The 20,471-nt window shown below is 43.1% G+C and overlaps 1 protein-coding gene and 1 long non-coding RNA gene across 2 annotated transcripts; both read right to left on the bottom strand.

Moving 5' to 3' along the window:
* Positions 1 to 2,859: 2,859 nt before the first annotated feature.
* LOC134185615 (protein-glutamine gamma-glutamyltransferase 4-like) lies at positions 2,860 to 5,069 on the bottom strand. The gene has a single exon (XM_062653455.1). The coding sequence runs from the start codon at positions 4,914 to 4,916 to the stop codon at positions 3,141 to 3,143; it is 1,776 nt and encodes a 591-aa protein (XP_062509439.1). The 5' UTR covers positions 4,917 to 5,069; the 3' UTR covers positions 2,860 to 3,140.
* Positions 5,070 to 6,770: 1,701 nt separating this feature from the next.
* Positions 6,771 to 8,057, bottom strand: LOC134197028 (uncharacterized). Its single transcript, XR_009972591.1, has 3 exons — positions 7,936 to 8,057; positions 7,707 to 7,875; positions 6,771 to 6,981 (listed from the first exon to the last, which is right to left on the bottom strand). It is a non-coding gene; the product is annotated as an uncharacterized LOC134197028 (long non-coding RNA).
* Between the last annotated feature and the right edge of the window lie 12,414 nt (positions 8,058 to 20,471).

Genomic DNA, 20,471 nt, shown 5'->3' with positions numbered 1-20,471 from the left:
GATAGTCTGTTACAAAAATTTTGCCTCCATCCTCAATCCAAATGCGCTTCCGCCGCTCCTGGATCAATTTACTTACATAATTAAAAGAAAGATTGCGCGAACGGGGAGTATTTGCATGCCCCACTTCCTCCGCGTGAATCCGTTTATGCAGTTGTAATTGTTAATATTTGTCAGCCACGTGATAAGCAGTCTCACTGGCACTTTGCGTCTCTGCAATCGAAGTGACCGCGTCCTGTTTCTCGAAACATGTGCAGACTCTGTGTATCCCGTCCGACTTGACGATAGCAATGTACAAACGCAGGATATCTTTAGCAGCACAGGGAATGGTAAGGTCAGTAGCCATGCAGTATGCCTAAAGAGTAAATGCAAAGCAAAAATCAAAAATTCTTTTATGTTGGAAATTCATAGTTCTAGTTGCATACATGACAGGAAAAGTAGTTTTAGATTTTTAAGTTAAGTCTTCGCTGAGATATAGCAGGTCAAAGTTGCTTCCGGTTCTTCAAGTTCCGGTAACGCGTTATAACGGACGTGGTGCAGTGTACACATCACAGAGGGAAGACTGCACGCTAGCGTGTATTGTAAACAAAGGAATCTGTGGGGAAAGAATGGTTTGCCGTTGCGTGGCTGCAGGATGCACTAATTTGCGCAAGTCATACGCAAGCGTGCTTTGATTTCCGAAGATCTCCAAGCTAAGAAAAGAGTGGGAATCGCAAATAAAGAGGACAATTGCAGAGACGTTTGTGTCGTCCGGGCGAGTACTACTAAGTACGACGCGTCCTAGTGAGTGGACAGGAGTCTGTAGTAGCCACTGTTGGCCTGATTGCTTCGAGATACGTACAGCCAGGTCTATTCAAGAGCTTAGTCTGGGTTGTAGAAGAGAGAAATTGAGGCCTCCAAAACGGTAGCACTCTGGAGCCTTTGCGAAAGAAAGGAGAGCCGTATTTGAGAAGCAGGAAATATGAGGTTAAGACTCTCGTGCATGACTAAGAGTACTGCAAATGGCTAGGAAGGTAAGACTCTTAATGACTCTAGATAGCTATAGACTTCCGTCTATATGTGCTTGATCGTCATTCATGTGAAGTGAATGCAGTCGTGTGCATTACAGTATGTACTGTACAGTGAAGTCAAACCTTGTGTCAACGTGAATTCAACGTACGAACTTCAACTCATTTTGTTCTCTTTCTTACAGCAATAGTTAGAATTTTGCATGAACTCACCAGTACACTGTGCCACTATTGTCGCTAGTATTCGACATTATTATCGCGTCATTATTTGAGACAACCTCAAATACGTTTTGACAGTACACACACACTCCACACGAGTACGTATCCATCATCTCACAACGACCGCAGCTCCACCTAGCTGTGATGATGTTTACTTACCCGGATGTGCATCGATTTCGTTTGCTACTCCTACTCCTACTTGCGATGGTACCGGGCTATCGGGAAGCTTGTCCTCTTCCTTGCCCTCTTCCTCGTTCGCTTCCAAGGCAGCAGGCGATCTCAAAGCTTTAGAGACACTGTCGCTGAGCTTGAACCTGTGTGGTCTAGTCACTTTAATGGCTCCCAGCAGATCTTCAACATCCTGCGATTCATGCGATGACGGAACGCTAGTTGTCATCACGAATAACCTCCAGAGGGCTCTTCAGAAGAATAACTGTTGCTGCCGTCGTCTCAACCCTAGCGGCGTTGCCTTGGATATGAAGATGTAGTCATTTTTGCAGGCCGCTGACTATACAAACGCACACGCGTCTCCCCTCTGTTACGTGTACACTACACCACCCCCGTTATAACGCGCTCCCGGAACTTGAAAAACCGGAAGCAACTTTGACTTGCTATTTCTCAGCAAAGACTTAACTAACTTTAAATCTAGAACTATTTTTCCTGTCATGTATGCAACTAGAACTATGCATTCCAACATAAAAGAATTTTTGAGTTTTGCCCTGCAGTTACCCTTTAATTAACTTACTAGTAATTGAAGCTGTGTTTACACCGTCGCTTCTACAGCTATGAGCCTTCAAAGTCCTGAACACCGTGTACGCTAGAGGAGTAATTGTACGTCGCGTAAAATTACGAATATACACGCTATTTTCTTTCTACACGTGCTACCTGCAAAATGCATTTAAAATCCTACATAGCGACTGTCGTTTCGTGTGACCGCAAAGTCCGTAAATAGTCTGTAGTCGTAAGTAGAGTCATCGTATACGGAACTTAAAATCTCTACTGGTTACGTAATGTTAGATTCCCGTATAACTATCGTAAAACCAAGAAAGTATTCGATTTTGGGTCAGCAGTTGCAGACAGGTGAGTTCTGTTGTTTATGTCCGACAGGTCTTAGCAATCGAAAGCATGATTTACACTGTTCTGGTGAGAAACTCTCTCAAGGAAGTTTCGCGCCTACGGTTGGCTGTTCGTCCATTGTCTTTAGTTGTCGCATGCGACATAAAGGAATTAATGCGTCGTGATTGGGCCACAATAAGGAGGCGTGGCACATTCCTGTAGCGTGACAAACATAACCAGCCAACCAGCCAGCCAGACACATAGTCTCCAGACCGGAAGTCGGTTTAGCCCTATACGTTTAGAGTATGCTACTTGGCAAGTCTCGTGACTTTTACAAAGTCCCTTTTCTTATAGGCTCATAGCTGAATAACTGTAATGGACTAGCAATCGATGTGATTGACCGCTACACGTGCCTCCATATCTAGACAGCGCCAGTATACGTATACGTTTCATTTGCACGAACGCGTAGCTCTAGATATCTGTGTCACGCAGCTGTCATGCAAGCTAGGATGCGTGCATGCATGTATGTGTTTGTTTGATTTAAAACCAGTGTGAGACTATAAGACAACTGGAGGTGCAATATGAGGTTGTAGGACAACTGCTCTATCGTCAAACTGTTACCCGAAAACTTCGACATTGCTGTAACATACAAAAACAGCGCCAAAGCGACAACAAACACTTGAGCTAAGACACCCACTCTAAGACGCAGAATCTACGAGCTATTAAGTATTGTATAGTCACGAAAAATTCAGCAGCAGTCAATACGTCCAATTACAGCGAGGAGCAAAAAGGAAAGTAACATGGAAAGCAACAAGACGTCTTCTTCATGGCTACTTACTCCTCACGGAAGCGCACTGCGGGTTAACGCCCATTGGTCACCGTACAGTCCACAGTAGCATATCCTCTAACTGACCTAAAAGTCTCTGCTGTGTCTAGCGTTGCTAATATAAATCTTGAGCCCGTTGTTGATCCACAGCCCACAGTCACACTGTGAGCTAGCGATGTTGCTGGTGGAAGGTCACGAAGATGTTCGGTAGAGACGTCAAAACTGGGGGCGAAGACAGACAGTAGAACGCCAGTAAGAGAAATTGAGAACGGATTGTCGAAGCTAACGGTTACCACCAAATCAACGGAGTCACTACCGGTTTCTTTTCTTGTCACTTGAATGCTCAAACTGTCATACGCCAAGCGAAGAAGAAGAGCATCATGAAACACAAAATGGCCAGATGAATTGCACACGCCCACCTTGAACTTAAAGATTGTCGTGTTTCGTAAGTAAGGGAGATAGTCATCCTCGGTAACAGTAATGTATGAAGACTCCAGGAACAGTCTGACAATTCCAAGTGATTGTGATGTGTAAACAATCGGTTCCATCAACACTAACAAACTACTCTCTGGCACGCTCGTGTTTCCTTGAGTAACAAAGAGATTGAATGTCTGCCCAACCGATGGTATCTCCGGACTAGCTGATAGTCTGAGGCCATTTTCTCGACGACATCCAGAATAAGGTGGAGGCAGTAGGATTTTGCTGTCTGTACTTCTCTTCCCAATCAAGTGTTTGTAATTCCCAGTTATAAACAATGGGTTGTTGTATGAATATACCCCATCGCCTCTTCCAGGTACCTTAGTTATTATGTTAAGACCTATTGTACCCGAAACATATGCGCCAGTAATTGGACACCACCTTCTTCCATTAACTTCCGCTGTGACAAATTTGGTATCATAGTTAACATCGTGAGGTAAATTTTGCTTGACGTATGGTACATAAGCTGGACCAGTTTGGTAGTGATTGCCAACTGCTAAGGGTGAAGGCTCCTGTGGTGTTGCATCTACTGCATTCCAATATGCTGGTTGCTTCAAGTCCGATCGAGCCATCCAAGCCTCTGACCACACGTGAAAGTTCCACACGAGTTCATCAGATTGTTGTATTTTGTCATACTGTCTTAAAACTGATAGGCGGTTGTCTGCTAAGCCTCGGTCATGAAGACTTTGATAATTGGTAACCGTCCTAGCAGGAATGCCTCTGGATCTGAGAAGACTCGTAAGTAAAGCGGCAAATACCCAACACTGTCCATACTTTACAGTATTTCTGTGTGGTAGCCAGAGATTAAATATCTGCGCGCTGCTACCCCAAAGAAATGGTGATGTACCGTCGTCATACATTCCATCCCATCTTCCTTGTAAGACTCTACCTGGCGTTAGTGGGTCTCCCACGTAACGAGTAAGTGCACGGGCATAAAGATGTGTATGCCTACGTTCGTTCTCATTCATACGCTTTTCTATCTCAATTCTTGCTCTTTGCACCGCCATTGAAGCGACAGCATAGTCCCATCGTATTGCATAGTCTTCCAACCACAGGTAGCCCAAGTCGTTGTAGAGATATTCGTCCATCTCAAAAGGTTGTAGTCCGCCCGCTCCTCTTTTGCGGACACCACTCCTATAACTTTGTTCAACGTCAAATATGACCTGAACGTGCACCAACCGTTTGGGAAATCGTGAACAAGAATGCTTCACCGTCACTTCGTAATCGCCAACAGGCAAATGAGAAGGAATGAAGAGGAGGAAACAATGGCGGTGTCTTGAATAGACAGAATAATTCTTTCCATCCATCTCGTCATACTTGCCGTCAGTCCACATCCAAACTGTTGAATTGCGATTTTGATCTCGCAGCAAAAATTTGGGACTGCCAATGCATCGTTTCCAATAGCGAACAACAAATTCGATCGAACGACCTCGCCTCGCAATAATGAATGAAGGCTCGTCTCGTACGTATGGTCTAAATTTGTCTGTCTTGTGGTGGGCCATGTTTGCGGCAACTTTGGCGTCGAATTCCAACTCACCTCTGCGCTGCAACACCGGAGAGTCACCTGGAAGGCGGCATTCGTTCGAAAACGCAAACGATATTGCAAGAGAGTGCAACAAGATTGCACTTACAAAGATCATTTCAGCAAACAAACAAAACTTGCACTAAGCTAAGTAATCAAGCTGGTCTGGAAGCAGATTGCTCAGGAATGAAAAGGCTTGAGTAAATCACATGACTCAAACCTATTCGGTATCGGCTATGACGCAAAAATATACAATTAAGTAGACAATGGTTCTAAGAGTGTCATAATTGAGCCTTCCTTGTGTCGACACGTGGTATCCAAGGTGTCTCTTACGCCTACATACATCCTATCGTGGATGCACAAACAGTGAACCTGACGTGTCCGATTGTTAGATACGAGCTAGAGTCGGCGGGTTTGTTAAGTCCTGCCCGTCTATACAACCGTACGTACTGTGTATTCCTACGGGACTATACCCACTCCCCTTTGTTCTAGTTACGTATCTATGGTGTTGTCACAAAATACGTTTTGCCTTTGGCTTTTGCCTCACCTTCGGTGTTCTTGATGCTAAAATTGGTGGGAGGACCCATTAGTAGTCGACTACGAGCTTCAGCTAGTGTCGTCTATTCATCTCGTAATGCCACCGAAGAAACGCCAGAGATCACAAGCCTTATATCAGCTGCAGGTGATCATGAGTTTGATCTAGATGATTATTCGTCTACTCGTAGTCGCCGTCAAGATCTCAACCAGTAATTTTATTTGATGCCGTTTCTAGTACAGAGAAAGCAAAACGAATTTGAAAGAAGAAACAAAGTCCCATTGTTCTAGAAGAATGCTACGTTAACCGCAATTCTTCGCAGCCGCCTACATCTGGTCAGTTAAAAGCGTCAACCAACTAGGTGACAATGCAATCATCAACCTCAACCTTTGGCTGTCATTATCTCATAATTTGGTCTAGGTTCTCGAGAATGATGACCATCAGTCTACGCCGCATGTTTCGGTTTGCACTTTGACCGTGGAAGGTAGACGGCCCCACCTCATGCATTTAATTTCCGAGCGTAGCGAGGCTTCTAATCCGGGTCGCACAACAGGAAAGGGCGTGGTTCTATAGTGTTATCTATCGAACTTTCGGGGTGTGTGGGTGTGGTGGTGGTGGTGGTGGTGGTGGTGGTGTGTGTGTGTGTGTGTGTGTGTGTGTGTGTGTGTGTGTGTGTGTGTGTGTGTGTGTGTGTGTGTGTGTGTACACGAACGTCAAATTTCTCCTCTCCACAGTCTAGCAAACAACCATAGAATTTATGTTCGAACAGGTCCCGTATACTCATACTGTGCGACCCGTATAACAGAGCTAGATCTCTCAAGTTCAACCACGCCTACATACTCCTATCATGGCAGAGCTTTGCCCTACATTGTAGCTCCAGTTGAACAGAAGCCCTCAGTATCTGACCGGCACATGGGCCCCAGTGCCCCAGTTGTTGTGACTGCCTCTTATGCCGCAAACTCAAGAAGGGGACACATACAAGACTTTCTCACAGAAGTATTGCAACGTGTAAGTGCAAATACTCCGTACCAACTGCTTCCAGAGATACCAGGGGTACTGCGCTAGAGGAATCTAACCAGTCACACAAACATGGATGTCGACGGTACGTACTTACGGCCTAGACTAGCTACGTACGTCAGTTACTGTGCTTGAATATTTCTAAGACATTTACAGTATGCGCAAACCGCTATTTCAACAAACTAGTACGATACGCAGTTGTAATTACAGCATGCAGATGCCCATAGCATAGGAGAGATATTGATCTGTGTGAGAGCAAGGAAAGCTGCCAGTTAGCACCCTGTGACAACAAGGAAGAGGCACTTCTTGACCATTGTGGTTTCACCTACATACACAGAGAGATCTGAGAACACTGCTAGTAGGGATGAGCCAAATTATTTTTTCAGACATTTTGAACCATCTTCCTACACAACTTTAGTTAATTAATATTAAGTTACTATTTTCAAGTAACGTAGCAATACACTTAATTACGTAATTACTATGGTGCTCCACAGTGTATACCACAATAGTGTACATGTATGTACTGCTTTCAAGTCACCATAGGTGTATTACGTGTATGACTGCAGTGTACACATTACACGGCTAAACATCAAGTTAGAGCCTCTACACGTATGTTACACATATTGTCCGAACGATTGTCCACTAATTCGCGAAAACACATGCAATATCTAGATGGCGCGAAGCAGCACCGCCCTGACACCACAAGTCACGCCCAAATCTGGGTGCCATCTGTCATGAGTCCTGCTCGATACCCGTGATACGGCGGTAGTTTGCATGGTGCTGTCGGGACCTGACGGCTTAGGGAAGTGCACGCGCGACCGAGGTAACTCTTCTACTCTGCGTTCATGCAGATAAAGAGACGAAAATCAGTTGGGCAAAATGTAGGGAGCAAAAGAATGTCGCTTACTTTGACCGCTCACAACAAAGTACGTATTATTAGCCCACGAAAACTCATACCCAGCAAGCCCCAACGCAACCGATTCCTCATCAGAATGTATGTGCTAACGACAGTCTTGCACATGCTTTACAACAAATGCCAATAACACTCACCTTGTACGACTACATCGCGAGTCAAATGACCGGAAACCGTCATGATCATCGTCACTTTGACCTCGTCCTGCATCTCCAAACAAGAGAAGATTCCACCTTGACAAGAAGTTCTGAAGAAAGCAATAGTGCAGGCACATCCAAGAACCAAGTAGGTTGGATTCGCTCCTCTCTATATGTTGGGCGAAATACAAATAGTTGAAGCTACCGGCGGACGAACGTCAAATTTGACCGTTTTGCTCGGCTTCCTGCAAGCGTATCTAGATCTCTCTAAGGTTGGAAAGCAGGCAAAAAAACAGAGAATAGATCAGTTGTCACCAATGCCTTGTAAGACGAGCTGAGGTCAAAGACTTACTAGACTGTGAGCGGATGTTTCGAGGTTGTCATGCAAGCTATCGATACGCCCTACAGATGTTCAGATTATCCGGGACATCTCGCGAACTTAACTTCCCCGGTTGTTTGGTAGACACATATCACGATCACACTTGAATAATCAAACAACTGAATTTCATTATATTTATAGGTCCTCAGAGGATCAACCTACGGACGAAGTTGTGATGTATGGAGTGTAGGCTGTACCATCATTGAGATGGCAACCGGCAGCCCACCATGGGAAGCAGATGATACATCCATAAATTGATAAAGAAAGTTAAAAATACTTACTAAAAACAGACACAAAGGACTCTTCATTTATCAAGTGTAAATTCTTTTCATTAGCTCTGATCATCTTTCAGAGAGTTATGAGCAGAATGTTTGAAAAGAAATCGTGTGTATACCATGTATATATATATATATATATATATATATATATATATATATATATATATATATATGGTGAAAGAGCGTGTGGTTTGAATTTCTTATCTTCTATCTTTTCATCTACCCAATTTTCGAACAGTTTTGATACATATTTTGGATTCTGGTGTCATCTAAGTTGTTCTTTGATGAGAGCCCCTTTGAAGGCAATCCGTTGGTTGTTGGTATAGGTATTTCCTCGAGTCATTTCTCTATAGTTACAAGATAGTCAAGCTGTAGCAAGAAATGGAGGCTCAATCGCTTCCCTCGCGTGCTGATGACAACGTCAAAGTAGCCACTGCCGACTCTGCGTCTTTTCACTGTCCAGTTTGCCAAAAATTATTTACATCTGATAACGTAAGATGGCAACATGTTAATCTGGAGCATGTTTTAAGACAAGTGTTTCAGCTTAAAGAGAACAGACGTTGTGTCTGTTCATCATGTGGCTTCATTTATTCAAGTCATTGGAAATCTTGTCGTCGTTCTCGAGGTATCGGTAACGGTCGTTGTGGAGGTCTTATGGTTGACCCGAAAGAGTCTGCGTGGCTATCTAGAATGACGGAGCCATGTTTATCCTCGGAAACCCATACTGCAGAACGCGAGCGTGCTACGGACATAGGTCACGTAAATGAACAACCTGTTTCTCAATTTGGAGTTGCTTCATTTACAAAAACTCTTAGTAATCATTATGATAGGGTTCTGGAGGGGATTCAAACAGCTAGTACTCCTTCTTTTCGTCCTACAGATGAGTCTGATACCTCTCTTGCTTTCATGAACTAGATTTCAACTTTCCAAGTGTATACCATTCTTTATGTACCAAGATCAGTACGTCTTTTTCTTGCTCAAACTCTTGCAAACGAACTAAAACATGCTTATAAAGGCGGCATGTGGAGCTATGTTCGACTGCATATGTTTGCCAGAGCAGTTCTTCGAACTCACCACGCGGAGGAAGACAGAAGAGGCAAGTTGTGAAAGATATCTTGACATCCAGGCTTCTTTGCTGGCAGAAAGGAGAACTTTCTTCATTATCGCAAGAAGATAGGCAGGATTCTAGTCAGAAATTATTCAATTCTTTTCTTTCTGTGTCTCAAGCTAACTCTCTCCAAACTTTGAAATTAGCTAAGAAAGGTCGTTACATTGACGCAAAGAACACATTGAGATCACAGGGTTGCACTTCAACATCTAATACCTCTGCTATAGACGAACTGGAAAGTTGACATCCTGAACACAGCCTCCCTGTTTGGTCAAATGACATTCCTCCGTCATTAATTGTTGAATCACAGGCGGTTCTATCTACATTAGAATCCTTTCCAAGAGTGTCCAGTCTTGGGTTCTCTCAACTACGAGCTCAACACTTGTCATATGCCATCAAAGGTACCTGTACACCTGATGCTCAGTTATGTTAGGACAAACTTACTCGTTGGATGAATGCACTGCTAAGTGAAAAGATTGATCGAAATATTGCTGCCTGACTGTCAGGTGCTCCACTGACCGCTCTCCACAAGAAGACAAGCGGTATTCGTCCAATAGCTGTGAGTGACGTCATTCGACGGTTGACTACTCGTCTCTGCTGTTTTTCAGTCAAATCTCATCTTCCAGGCACTTTTCTTTCGTATGGTCAAGTAGGAGTTGGCATACGTTATGGGATGGAAGCTGCAATTTATACAATAAGGTCTTATTATTATTATAACCTGACGTCGCGATCATTAAAATTAATAGTGCAAAATACAGAAACAAACAAACAAGTAATGTAACTACTGTGGGATCAATCTACTGAAAACAAGTCTTCTAGTACTGATTTACTACTTCTAGCTGATTCAAACAACCAATGGTATGCCAAGCTTGCAGCCTCGCGCCTAGACTCAGATAGAGATAAATCAACGTTCTTCCAAATGTCATGAGCAATTGACTGTCTCGACAATACCCTGGTGTGGCTTTGACATTAATGCAATTCCCATTCCCGCCATGAAGTAAAAAAGGGCGACTGCTGAAAATTATACATAAGAGACGAATTGTACGAGATAACACTGTTCTCAGACTGAATTAGAGAAGACAAAAACTGTAGCTTTTGTTTCCTCAGCATCCCGGGCAAGGCAACAGACCGGTGGAATAAATCATTGTAGTAACATGACATTCTTCTTCTGACATTGCAAATTTTTCTTATAGCATCATTCCACGCTACACGTACTTTACGTAGTTGACTATCACTGCAACACCACAACTGACACCCATAAAATACAGCTGAAAATGCTTGTAATAAACGACATAACACAATCGGAGTGGCTCCTTTAAATTGATGGTAAAAGGAGTTGAAGGATGAGAAAAACCTCTTCATTTCAAACTCAAATTGACATTGACTTTTTCATATCAGCTTACATAATATGCCCGAAATGTCTCCAGCTTTGAACAAAGTCCAGGATATTCCCATCAAGAATCAGCTTAGATAGTGGCACCGTTGACAACCACGATGCTCTACTGGAGACGAAACGAATACACTTTGTCTTAAAAGAATTAAACACTAAGTGCCTCTCAACAGCAAATGTAGAACAAATATGTAGTAATTGTTGTAAGCCATATGAGAAGCCAAATAAGAGACAGATGTCATCAGCATATCCCACTGCTCCTATATTAACTTTTCCAACACTGCCACCATATCCCGACCTGTTAATCTTTATCAATAGATCGTTATATACAGAGAAGACTTGTGTTGTGTGAAAGTAGACTTCCAGAATGCTTTTAATGAATGTCGTCATCTGCCCTTTTTATCTCGTCTGAAGCAAGTATTTGCTGAATTATTTCCATGGGGACAGTGACCATACAGCTGGAGAGCTTCGCTTTGAAAATGTCCGCATTTTGTCTGCTGGTGTCCAACAAGGTTATCCGCTAGGCCCTCTACTGTTTTCACTAGTAGTGTCACAATTTCTTGATGATGTTGGAAAAGACTCTGGTCCAGAACTTCCACTTTGGTACCTTGACGACGGCACTTTTGTTGGAACACGCGACTCAGTCTCCGAACTACTACAGTCTCTTGTTGTAAACGGTCATACATTTGGTCTTCATCTCAACTTGGATAAGTGTGTGAGGTATACTGGCTAACAGGTGATCAGTCTTTCCCAGAGTTACCAACGCAAATCAAGCGTCTCACAAAAGGGATTGAGCTGTTAGGTTCTCTGGTATATTGTGAGGATGATTTTGTAAAAGCAACGATGCCAGACGCATCGACAAGGTAATTGAGGCTCAATCACAGCTCAGCGATTTAGACCATCCACATGTTGAACTTCAACTGTTACGCAACTGTCTCAATATGTGCAAATTAAACAATATATTACGCACAGCTGTGTCTGATTTAGTTGATGATCAACTCACAAATTTCATGCATATCTTAGACATTCACTTGAATTGATCGCTCCTTCTTCTATCTAAGATTCTTCTTGGATTCAGGCAACTTTTCCAGTTCGATATAGAGGTGTTGGTCTATATGAAGCGTTGAGCTCATCGGCAGCAGCTTTTGTAGATAGCTGAAACTCTATTAGACATTTGATGCGGTCATATTTGAGTCAGTCTAACATGTCAACTTCCTCAATGAATGAGGTCCAGTTGGAGTCAGAGTTCAAGATTTTTGGGGAAGATGAAGCACACGCTCGTCTACTCAAACAACTCGGCGATCGCCCTCCGTCATGTAATCTCAGATCATCATCACAACGCGACATTAGATCTATTATCAACTGCATCTTAGCCTCATCCTTGAAAGAGGTTATTAGTCTTCGGGATAGAGCAAGATTAAACACCATGGCCACTATTCATGCTGGTGCTTGGTTGTGGGCCTTACCAAACCCAAACCTAGGCCTCGCCATGTCAGCACATGAATTCGTGATTGCAATACGGATTTGGCTAGAAATTTCTCTATTTTCGTTCCCACCATTGTCATTGAAATGTGTCTGTGGTCAAGTTCTTGACTCTTTTGGAGATCATTTGGTTATTTGCGGTCACGGTCCTTTTCCGATCAAACGCCACGACGCCCTTAGCGAAGTGATTTACCCCGCTCTTCTAACGGAAAACAAGTATGCGAAAAGGGAGCAACGTTGTTCTGGCAATGACAGCAGTCGTTCTTGTGATATATTTCATCCTGATTTTCTTCTGGGTCTGCCTGGCTTCTTCGATGAAAAAGTAGCCAACAGCCTGTAGCCTTCATTCATTATTAAAGCTGCCAGCAATGCAAGAGCTGCTCCAGAAGTTGAGAAAGCTTGCGAAGACTTTTGTCACGCTGAAAGAGTTACAGCAGCTGGTGGTATATTCTATCCACTTGCTGTGGAAACTCTCGGTCCCTGGACACCATACAGTCTCAAGATTCTACGCTCTATAGCTTCGAGAATTTCTGCACTGAGTCACATAACGTTTTCAAAGTCTTTAAACAACTTATTACAACAATGATCTGTAAAATTATGATCATATAACGCTAGATTGGTTTTACAACGTTTGAATTTAGAGACAGAGGATGTACGTAGTTGGGACATGCATACTTGAGTTGTTGGGGATGTTGAGGGGGAACGTTTATGTATGTAACAAATATATCCTGAATATAATGTATATAAATAATAATATTGTTTGAGACTTGAAGTAGCAGTAACATATACGTTTTCTTGGTTAACAGTACTGCATGGAACTTTGGTGCAGAGGTTTTTGAGAAGAGAGGAACCGGAAACTTAGCAGAGAGGGATGTGATGTAGTAGGTTTTTTGACAGTTAGAGTTTCTAATTATATTAGTATTGTATTTAGTAGAGACATTGAAAAATTAGATTGCCTTCTTAGTCAAGTGTCTAGTGTAGACGATCGCGCGGTAGTAGCTTGCGGTCTACAGTCGAATTGGATTCTCTCGGCAGGGATTCAGTAGCGTGTGTACTGGTCCGGAGGGTGATCGGGTAGGCTTCTCGGTAAGTCTACTATACAGCAACGACAACGCCTAACGTTTTTGCAGACGCAAACTCTCGGAGACTTTCTCTCGGGCTGTATTGTATCTAAAATTGTACATAGCGACTGTCGTTTCGTGTGACTGCAAAGTCCGTAAATAGTCTGGAGTACTGTACACCAACTTAAGAATGTTTCATAACTTAATTAATCGGGCCGTTTAAGAATTTTGAATTAGTCCGCCAAGTAGAGGGTTTGCGCACCACTAGATCACGTGAGCCTTACGAATGCAATCATGTTCGCGGAAATGGTTTTTGTTTCCGTCGCTTTACAGCAAGTGACTCGCGTTCTAAACATCTCACAGTGATTCTCCAAAATTTATAATCACCCGAGGTGATTCGCCAATTCTTCGCAACCAATTCACAGTGACTTGCGCGGCCTCACAGTGACTTACACGTTTTCATCGTGATTCACGCTCAATTCACAGTGACTCACAACATTTCACAGTGACTGACTCGGATTCACTGTAACATTTGTTATGGGGGCAACCTGCGAAAACTGTTGCATGAGTCTTGGGTGGTGCTGAAGAGGTGGCAGAAGAGTATAAAAATAGCATACTTAAATAAGTAATAATTGTAAAATTATAGAAATGAATAGAGAATTACTACAGTGCTAAACCCTCGGCCGGTGTATGTAATCATATCTCGTCACATAATAATGTTTGCACACTAAGGTCTTTTAACACAACCCACTTGTCTCAGCAAAGGTTTCCAATGCATGCATGTAAACAAATGTCTAGACTTGCATACTTATAGGTCAGTCGCTTCGTCCGACAAACAAACGCGCTGTCATGGACAATGCACGTTCTCCTTCGAGAATTTCCGTGGAGCGCCAATTTTTTTAAGACGGCACTATTGATTAGTCACGCAAACTGAGAATTCAAGCTGTCAGATTGCAGCACCGATATCTATGCCGAAATACTGTGTAACAAGCCAAATGTTACAATTCAGGCAGCCTCGATCGATGCTAGGACATCTTCGCCTTACGTTGTGGAGTAATACGCGATCACACGTAGAGTTCACTAGACGCCTGGTTATTGGTGGGAAAACATGCACGTTACAATGTAGATTAGGTGAGGCGTTGTTTCTAAATGCTAAACCCTTATCTAGAGCAAAGGACTAAACATCATGTACAGAATGGACGATATAATGATCGAGTTCTCGTTGGCAGCTATCAAACAAAGAGAGGTGAAGCCTTATGATGACATTATGTCCATCTATTGGTCGGTAATGGCATCATTTCTCGTGTATTGGTTGGAATAGCTGTATTTGCATCTGCGCTAATCGACGGTCGTACGTACGTAAAGAGTACTACTGTACTTAGCCTAGCCCAAATATTTGGGCCTCGGGTAATAAAAAATTATTATGATAATAAGATAGTAAGAATAAAAAAAAGGGGAGACGTACATGTTCGCTAGCGGTAAAGTCAGGTTTGAACGACGGCGGTACGGTAATGCATGGTGGTTGTATATACTAGAGGTGCATAGCAGGAGGGCACTAGGCCAAGGACGCCTTGGCAGACGGAGAGCGGCGAATCTGCTTGTAGCCTTGACGGAACCGTCAGCAAACTAAGAGTCCAAGGTCGGTAGTAGTCTGCGAAAGAATGCAGAAGTATACAAATACATGGCGAGGCGACTGTACTGGCGGATATTGCAAAACCATCGGCGACTGGTGGCGTAAAGCCAGTATCATACAGTAAGTAACTGTTCCGCAGGTGTTTTATTGATGAACAAGTATTCTAAGACCCGAAGGCCTGTAGAGGTAAGCAGTCAGCGAGATCAGAGACAGTCTACACGTGGGGGAAGGGCTAGTCTAAGACCATCGGCGGAAGTGGTGCAGCGCGGGCCATGTATGTGGAAGCGGGATGGCTGCTAATTGATGTAACCACATCCGAGGTTTTGTCCACTGAGCAGATGGCACAAAATTACAGTAATCCTGATAGTAACTTAAAGCAGAAAGTCCATTGGTGGCTATAGTAACCGCCTATGCTCAGACGGCAATAGACGATAGCCGATTAGATAGAGCATGTAGAAAATTGGATTGCGCTCGGATATTTATCAACGCTACGGCAGCTCTAAGAATATCAATTATATTCATAATTAGCGACAACTTAGCGTTCCGTTCCTTAATTTGCAAGTTTACTTAAGTATGTTTACACTTGCCTTCTAGTGATCTATTAGTTCATCAACGGATGGTATTGCTATTGATCTGCATAAAGAGACCTCCGAAATCTAAGCACGTAAATTGTATCTGTTCTTCTATTTTTGGCGTGCAACGTCGAGGAAAAGCAGGGCTAGAGTCAGTCTCCTAGTAAACTCTCTCGCTCTGTGGTGCCCGATTCTCCTATGACACGACAACGCTGTGGCAATTTTAGCAACCCTACTGTTGCGACTACTACCTCTTCCAAAATGTTCAATCTTGCCACGGTATAAGGCAAATCACAAGCTGGACATTGATATAGTGAGTGTGTTAGGTATGAACACCGACTGCATCTGAAAAGGTTAGCCGTTAACATTTGTGACGCGCAATACTCCACTAGAGATTACTGGCAACCATTTCGGACGAACACGCCACTGAGTACCCACATGTGAAACGAGAAAAGTTGCGCCGTATTAGACAAATAGCATTTATAGCATATAGCAACGGAATCGTATGGTATGTCTCAAATTTAAGGCCATGCACTCACCGTTAAGGATTTGCAACAGCAGGCTAACGACTTAAACGTCAGGGAGTTCTATCGTCTGTGAAAGGCAGGGCTTGTAGAACCTATAGCTGGGTCAGCCCATATCTCAACCATAACCCCAATATATCCCAACCTTTATCCCAATCCATTTCCCACATAAGAGATCCACTCCAGCTTTAAGACCCACTCCAGCTTTAAGACCCATTCCAGTTCCACGTAAGAGACAGATTCCAGCTCCACTCGTGAGACCCACTCCTGCTTCACGTGCATGCGAGACGAAGTCCAGCTCCAAATGTGATACCAATTCCAAGACCCCTTCCAGCTACGTTCTCTTATAACCCCTGTTGCATTTTCTGCGATTCTTAGACAGACACTCGATTGTCCACTACCCCTTGCACAATGTATCAATTATGTGTTCGAGTATCTGGTCAAACGCACGATGGTGGGCTTCCGTATTCAATCAAGTAATATAGGATAAAAGATGTTACTATATTGTGGGTATGTACTAGCCTCTTTTACAGTCCCTCTTAACGCGTGCAGGCAAGAGTAAAGTAGAGCGGGACGAATTCTAGCCTCTAGCTTGCTTTCGTTAAGAGGGACTGTGACAGAGGTTAGGTATTAAGTACCTCGGAACCGGACTTCGGATTATCAATATCAATGATATCAATCTGGCTAAGGATGACATGGTTAATTCTCAGACTGGTCCACTATGTAGCGCCTTATATGCTGCCTATTGACACTACTAGTTGTCGGTTGATGGTAAATATATTGACCTTGGATTACCCAACGAGTGGTGAGAAACACTAGAAAAACACTGTTACCTATGGGCTATCTTCAAAGATATGACAAGGTTAATGCTGATATGTTCTATTGAAGGGATTGGAATGCAGAGGAGGCTCGACGAGTGGCAGTTGAGAACTTCCGTTTTACCAAAAATATATTGACTCTGTGTCTGTGTGTGAAATTAAGAAATCGTATCATATCAACCGTATTGTCAAAATATATAAGTTTGATTTTCTTGAATTATGTGTTTGGTTGATTTAAAAAACTTGAGGTTTAGTATATTTGCACTAACTAAAATGTGCTTGTGTTTGTTTGATCGAAAAAACTTGAAGTTTAGTATATTTGTACTAACTAAAAGGAGCTTATTGCAAATCCAAATGTTGCTCTTTGATTAAAGTGTCCTATATCTACATAGGAGAGCTGTGTGTGTGTGTGTGTGTGTGTGTGTGTGTGTGTGTGTGTGTGTGTGTGTGTGTGTGTGTGTGTGTGTGTGTGTGTGTGTGTGTGTGGATTGGTCAATTCTTCATGAGTCTGATCATAAACTCGTCGCCTCTTCCTTGCGCTATAAAGTTAAGGTCAAGCGGAGGCAAACAGGTAACATACGCTACTGGACTACTAACATCTCGTCGACTTGCAGAGCTGGCTATCGGTCTGCCTTAGCCGAATTCAATCAGTCCAGTCTTCTTCTGCAAACTATCTGTGGGACACCTTTAAATCTTACATCCATAAGGCTTGTAAAAATTTACCTCTCTCTCTCTCTTATAGATGAAACCATCCGGACTGTCACTGATGAGGCGAGCAACTTGTCTGAGAAGAAGAAAGACGTGTGGATTCATCTAAAGAATGCACCATTACAAAACATTCATTGCCTAAAGTCTAAGTACAATCGTCTCGGAAACCTTACCAGGGTTGCAGTCGAGAAGGCTCAAAACTTTTGGTGGAGTCAAAAGGCAGAAGATGCCGAATTCCAAGCTTTTATAAATGAACAGCAAGGACTTGTAGGCTCTTTGATAAAAATATTACACCTTTCACAGAAGACGTATTCTAAACCAGCTTCAACCAATCTAGTTGCTTGAAGATGGTACAAGTTTACAGAACGATAAGGAAAAGTTGAATCGCTGGGTCAAACATTTCAAGGGAGTGGTGAATTTCCCAATTAACATCAATGCTGTCTCCATTGATGATATTCCCATTGTGTCTTCCTTGTCCACCTCATGTCGGTCAAACGACGAGTTATCTATTCCCTTTACTGAAGAGGAGATAAAATCAGCCGTCTCCTAAATAAGATTCTGAAAAGCACATGATATAGATAGAATCTCCTTAGAGATGCTCATTTTGGCTGAGAATGTGATTATTCAGTGGCTAAAACCTATTTTTGATGTCATTTGGGGGATTAATTGGTTCCGGCGGACTGGCAAAGTCAACTTCTTGTGCCCTTGCACAAGAAGGAAGACGTACCACCTGCGACAACTACAGTAGTATTGGCCTTATAGGCATACCTGGTAAGGTGTTACCCTAAATCGCCTCAATGCCACTAACAAACAAAGAAAACAAACCCAACGTTAATTTATTACAAAGAACATAACACCAACATGGGTCCTTCTTCCAAACCATAAATTTTTTGACTGCAACAACCAACTGTTGGTTGAACATTAGTTAAAACCGACTAAATTCTTTATAACTTAACACATGCGCGCCTCAGCTAGTGATGCACCGCTGATAGCCATCTTTGGTTAGACGTGAGACGGAGGATTCGCATAAGTAATCGCGCAACGCCCACGCTCGCGACGAGCCGCAAAGGTGCTCGCAGTCGGCGTAGTCAACTCGGAACTTTGTCATGAGGGCTGCTGCACGTCTGTCTGCAAAGAAGCACGTCTGTCGCTTGGCGTCCTGAAACTAGCTGAATCACTTTATTATCGCATGCAGGTCTAAGCGACTCATCGAGTCGTCATTTTTGTTTTCAACACGTTCCCACGTTTCTTATTCAAATAGTGCGACGTATAATTGACGAGAGTGTATCGCGGTACGATGGCTGTCAGAGCAGAAAACATACGAAAACGGGAATCAAACCGTCGACCTCCGGTGCAATGGGACCAGGAGTGTATGTCTCGGACGACTTTGACAAAGCCAGACGAAACGCCGAAAGGAAGAAGATGGAAGATCAGCGTAACGGCTTATCAACAGGAAACGAACCGAGTCACCGACCGTATTAGAGTTTGATATTGACATGGTAAAATTGTTATCCTAGACAATGAACATCAATCAAACAAATACATATCCCGGATGTATGGTGAGCGCCTCCACGTGTGCTGTTGTCTTCGTCTTTCGTTGAGTAAACAAGAGAAACAGCAGTTGTCATCTCTCCAGGTTGCGCCATTGTGGCTTTTGCCACTCTGGCTGCTTGCGTCAGTCTTCATCCACGTGAAGGGATCCCATTGAGGGAATGAACGCTATTCGTATGTTGCTGTGTGGAGTTCCTGTGATTGTTTGTTCGTCTCTTTGCATTGTTTCTGTCTGCGTTGAAGTGTACTGGTCCTCTCGTCTTCTTTCTTCTCGTCATTTCTCCGCTGGACAACATGGTCGGTTGGGAGTCTGTTGTTTGCCGCACCTTCTCTCTGCTCTTTGAGCATTTCGCGCATTTCAGGTTTCTTCGGCTGTTTGTGGTGTTCACGTTGTCGTATTCGTTCTTCTTGTGTCATCTCGTCTTCCTTCTTCTTGTCACTTCTCTGCTGGACAACATGGTCGGTCTAGAGTCTGATGTTTGCCGCACCTTCACCTCGCTCTTGGAGCATATCGCGCTCTTCGGGTGTCTTTGGCGGTCTGTGATGTTCCTGCTGTCTTTCTCATTCTTCTTGTGTCATCTCGTCTTCCTTCTCGTCACTTCTCTGCTGGACAACATGGTCAGTCAAGAGTTTGACGTTTGCCGCACCTTCACCCTACTATTTCAGCATTTCGCGCTCTTCAGGTTTCTTTGGCTGTCTGTGGTGTTCCTGCTATTCTATTCATCTTGGAAACTTTTTGTCATCCTGTTCGAACGTCGCCTTGTCTTTATTTTCTCCTCTTCCTTGCTGGACAACATGGTCATTCGGAAGTCTGATGTATGCCGCACCTTCACCCTGCTCTTTGAGCACTCAGCGCTCATCGTGTCTATTTGTCTGCCTGTGCTGCTTCCACAATGTCCTCTACTCCTGTTTTATTTTCTCATCATCGCACTTTCTACTTCCTTCTCTATAAATCTTTACAAATCATGTATTTCTGTCGTTTTTGGACCAGTAGTGCACTTGTTTGACATATCCAGTAATAATACTTGTCTTTCATGTATGTTTTTTGTTTGTCCATTTAGTTATATAAAATATATATATAATATATAAATCAATCAAACAAAAGGAAAGAAACTACTCACGGTGACTGGATTTCACCAAACACCAGTAGAAGATCAGGATGGATGTGCATTAGTGACTTCCGTCGACTAATTTACAAAAGAAGTCATCCGATTTGCCCTTCGTAATCAAGGAATTTTCAGTTTTTCTTGCTTAGACACTA

The sequence above is a fragment of the Corticium candelabrum genome, chromosome 1, assembly GCF_963422355.1.
Source record: "Corticium candelabrum chromosome 1, ooCorCand1.1, whole genome shotgun sequence".
NCBI lineage: Eukaryota > Metazoa > Porifera > Homoscleromorpha > Homosclerophorida > Plakinidae > Corticium > Corticium candelabrum.
The sequence above is the reverse complement of the archived record's forward strand: the minus strand, read 5'-3'. Positions and strand labels throughout refer to the sequence as shown.

Bases quoted from the DNA above. Each gene is read 5' to 3' on its own strand.
- LOC134185615 (XM_062653455.1), bottom strand. From the start codon at position 4,916: ATGTGGACTGACGGCAAGTATGACGAGATGGATGGAAAGAATTATTCT.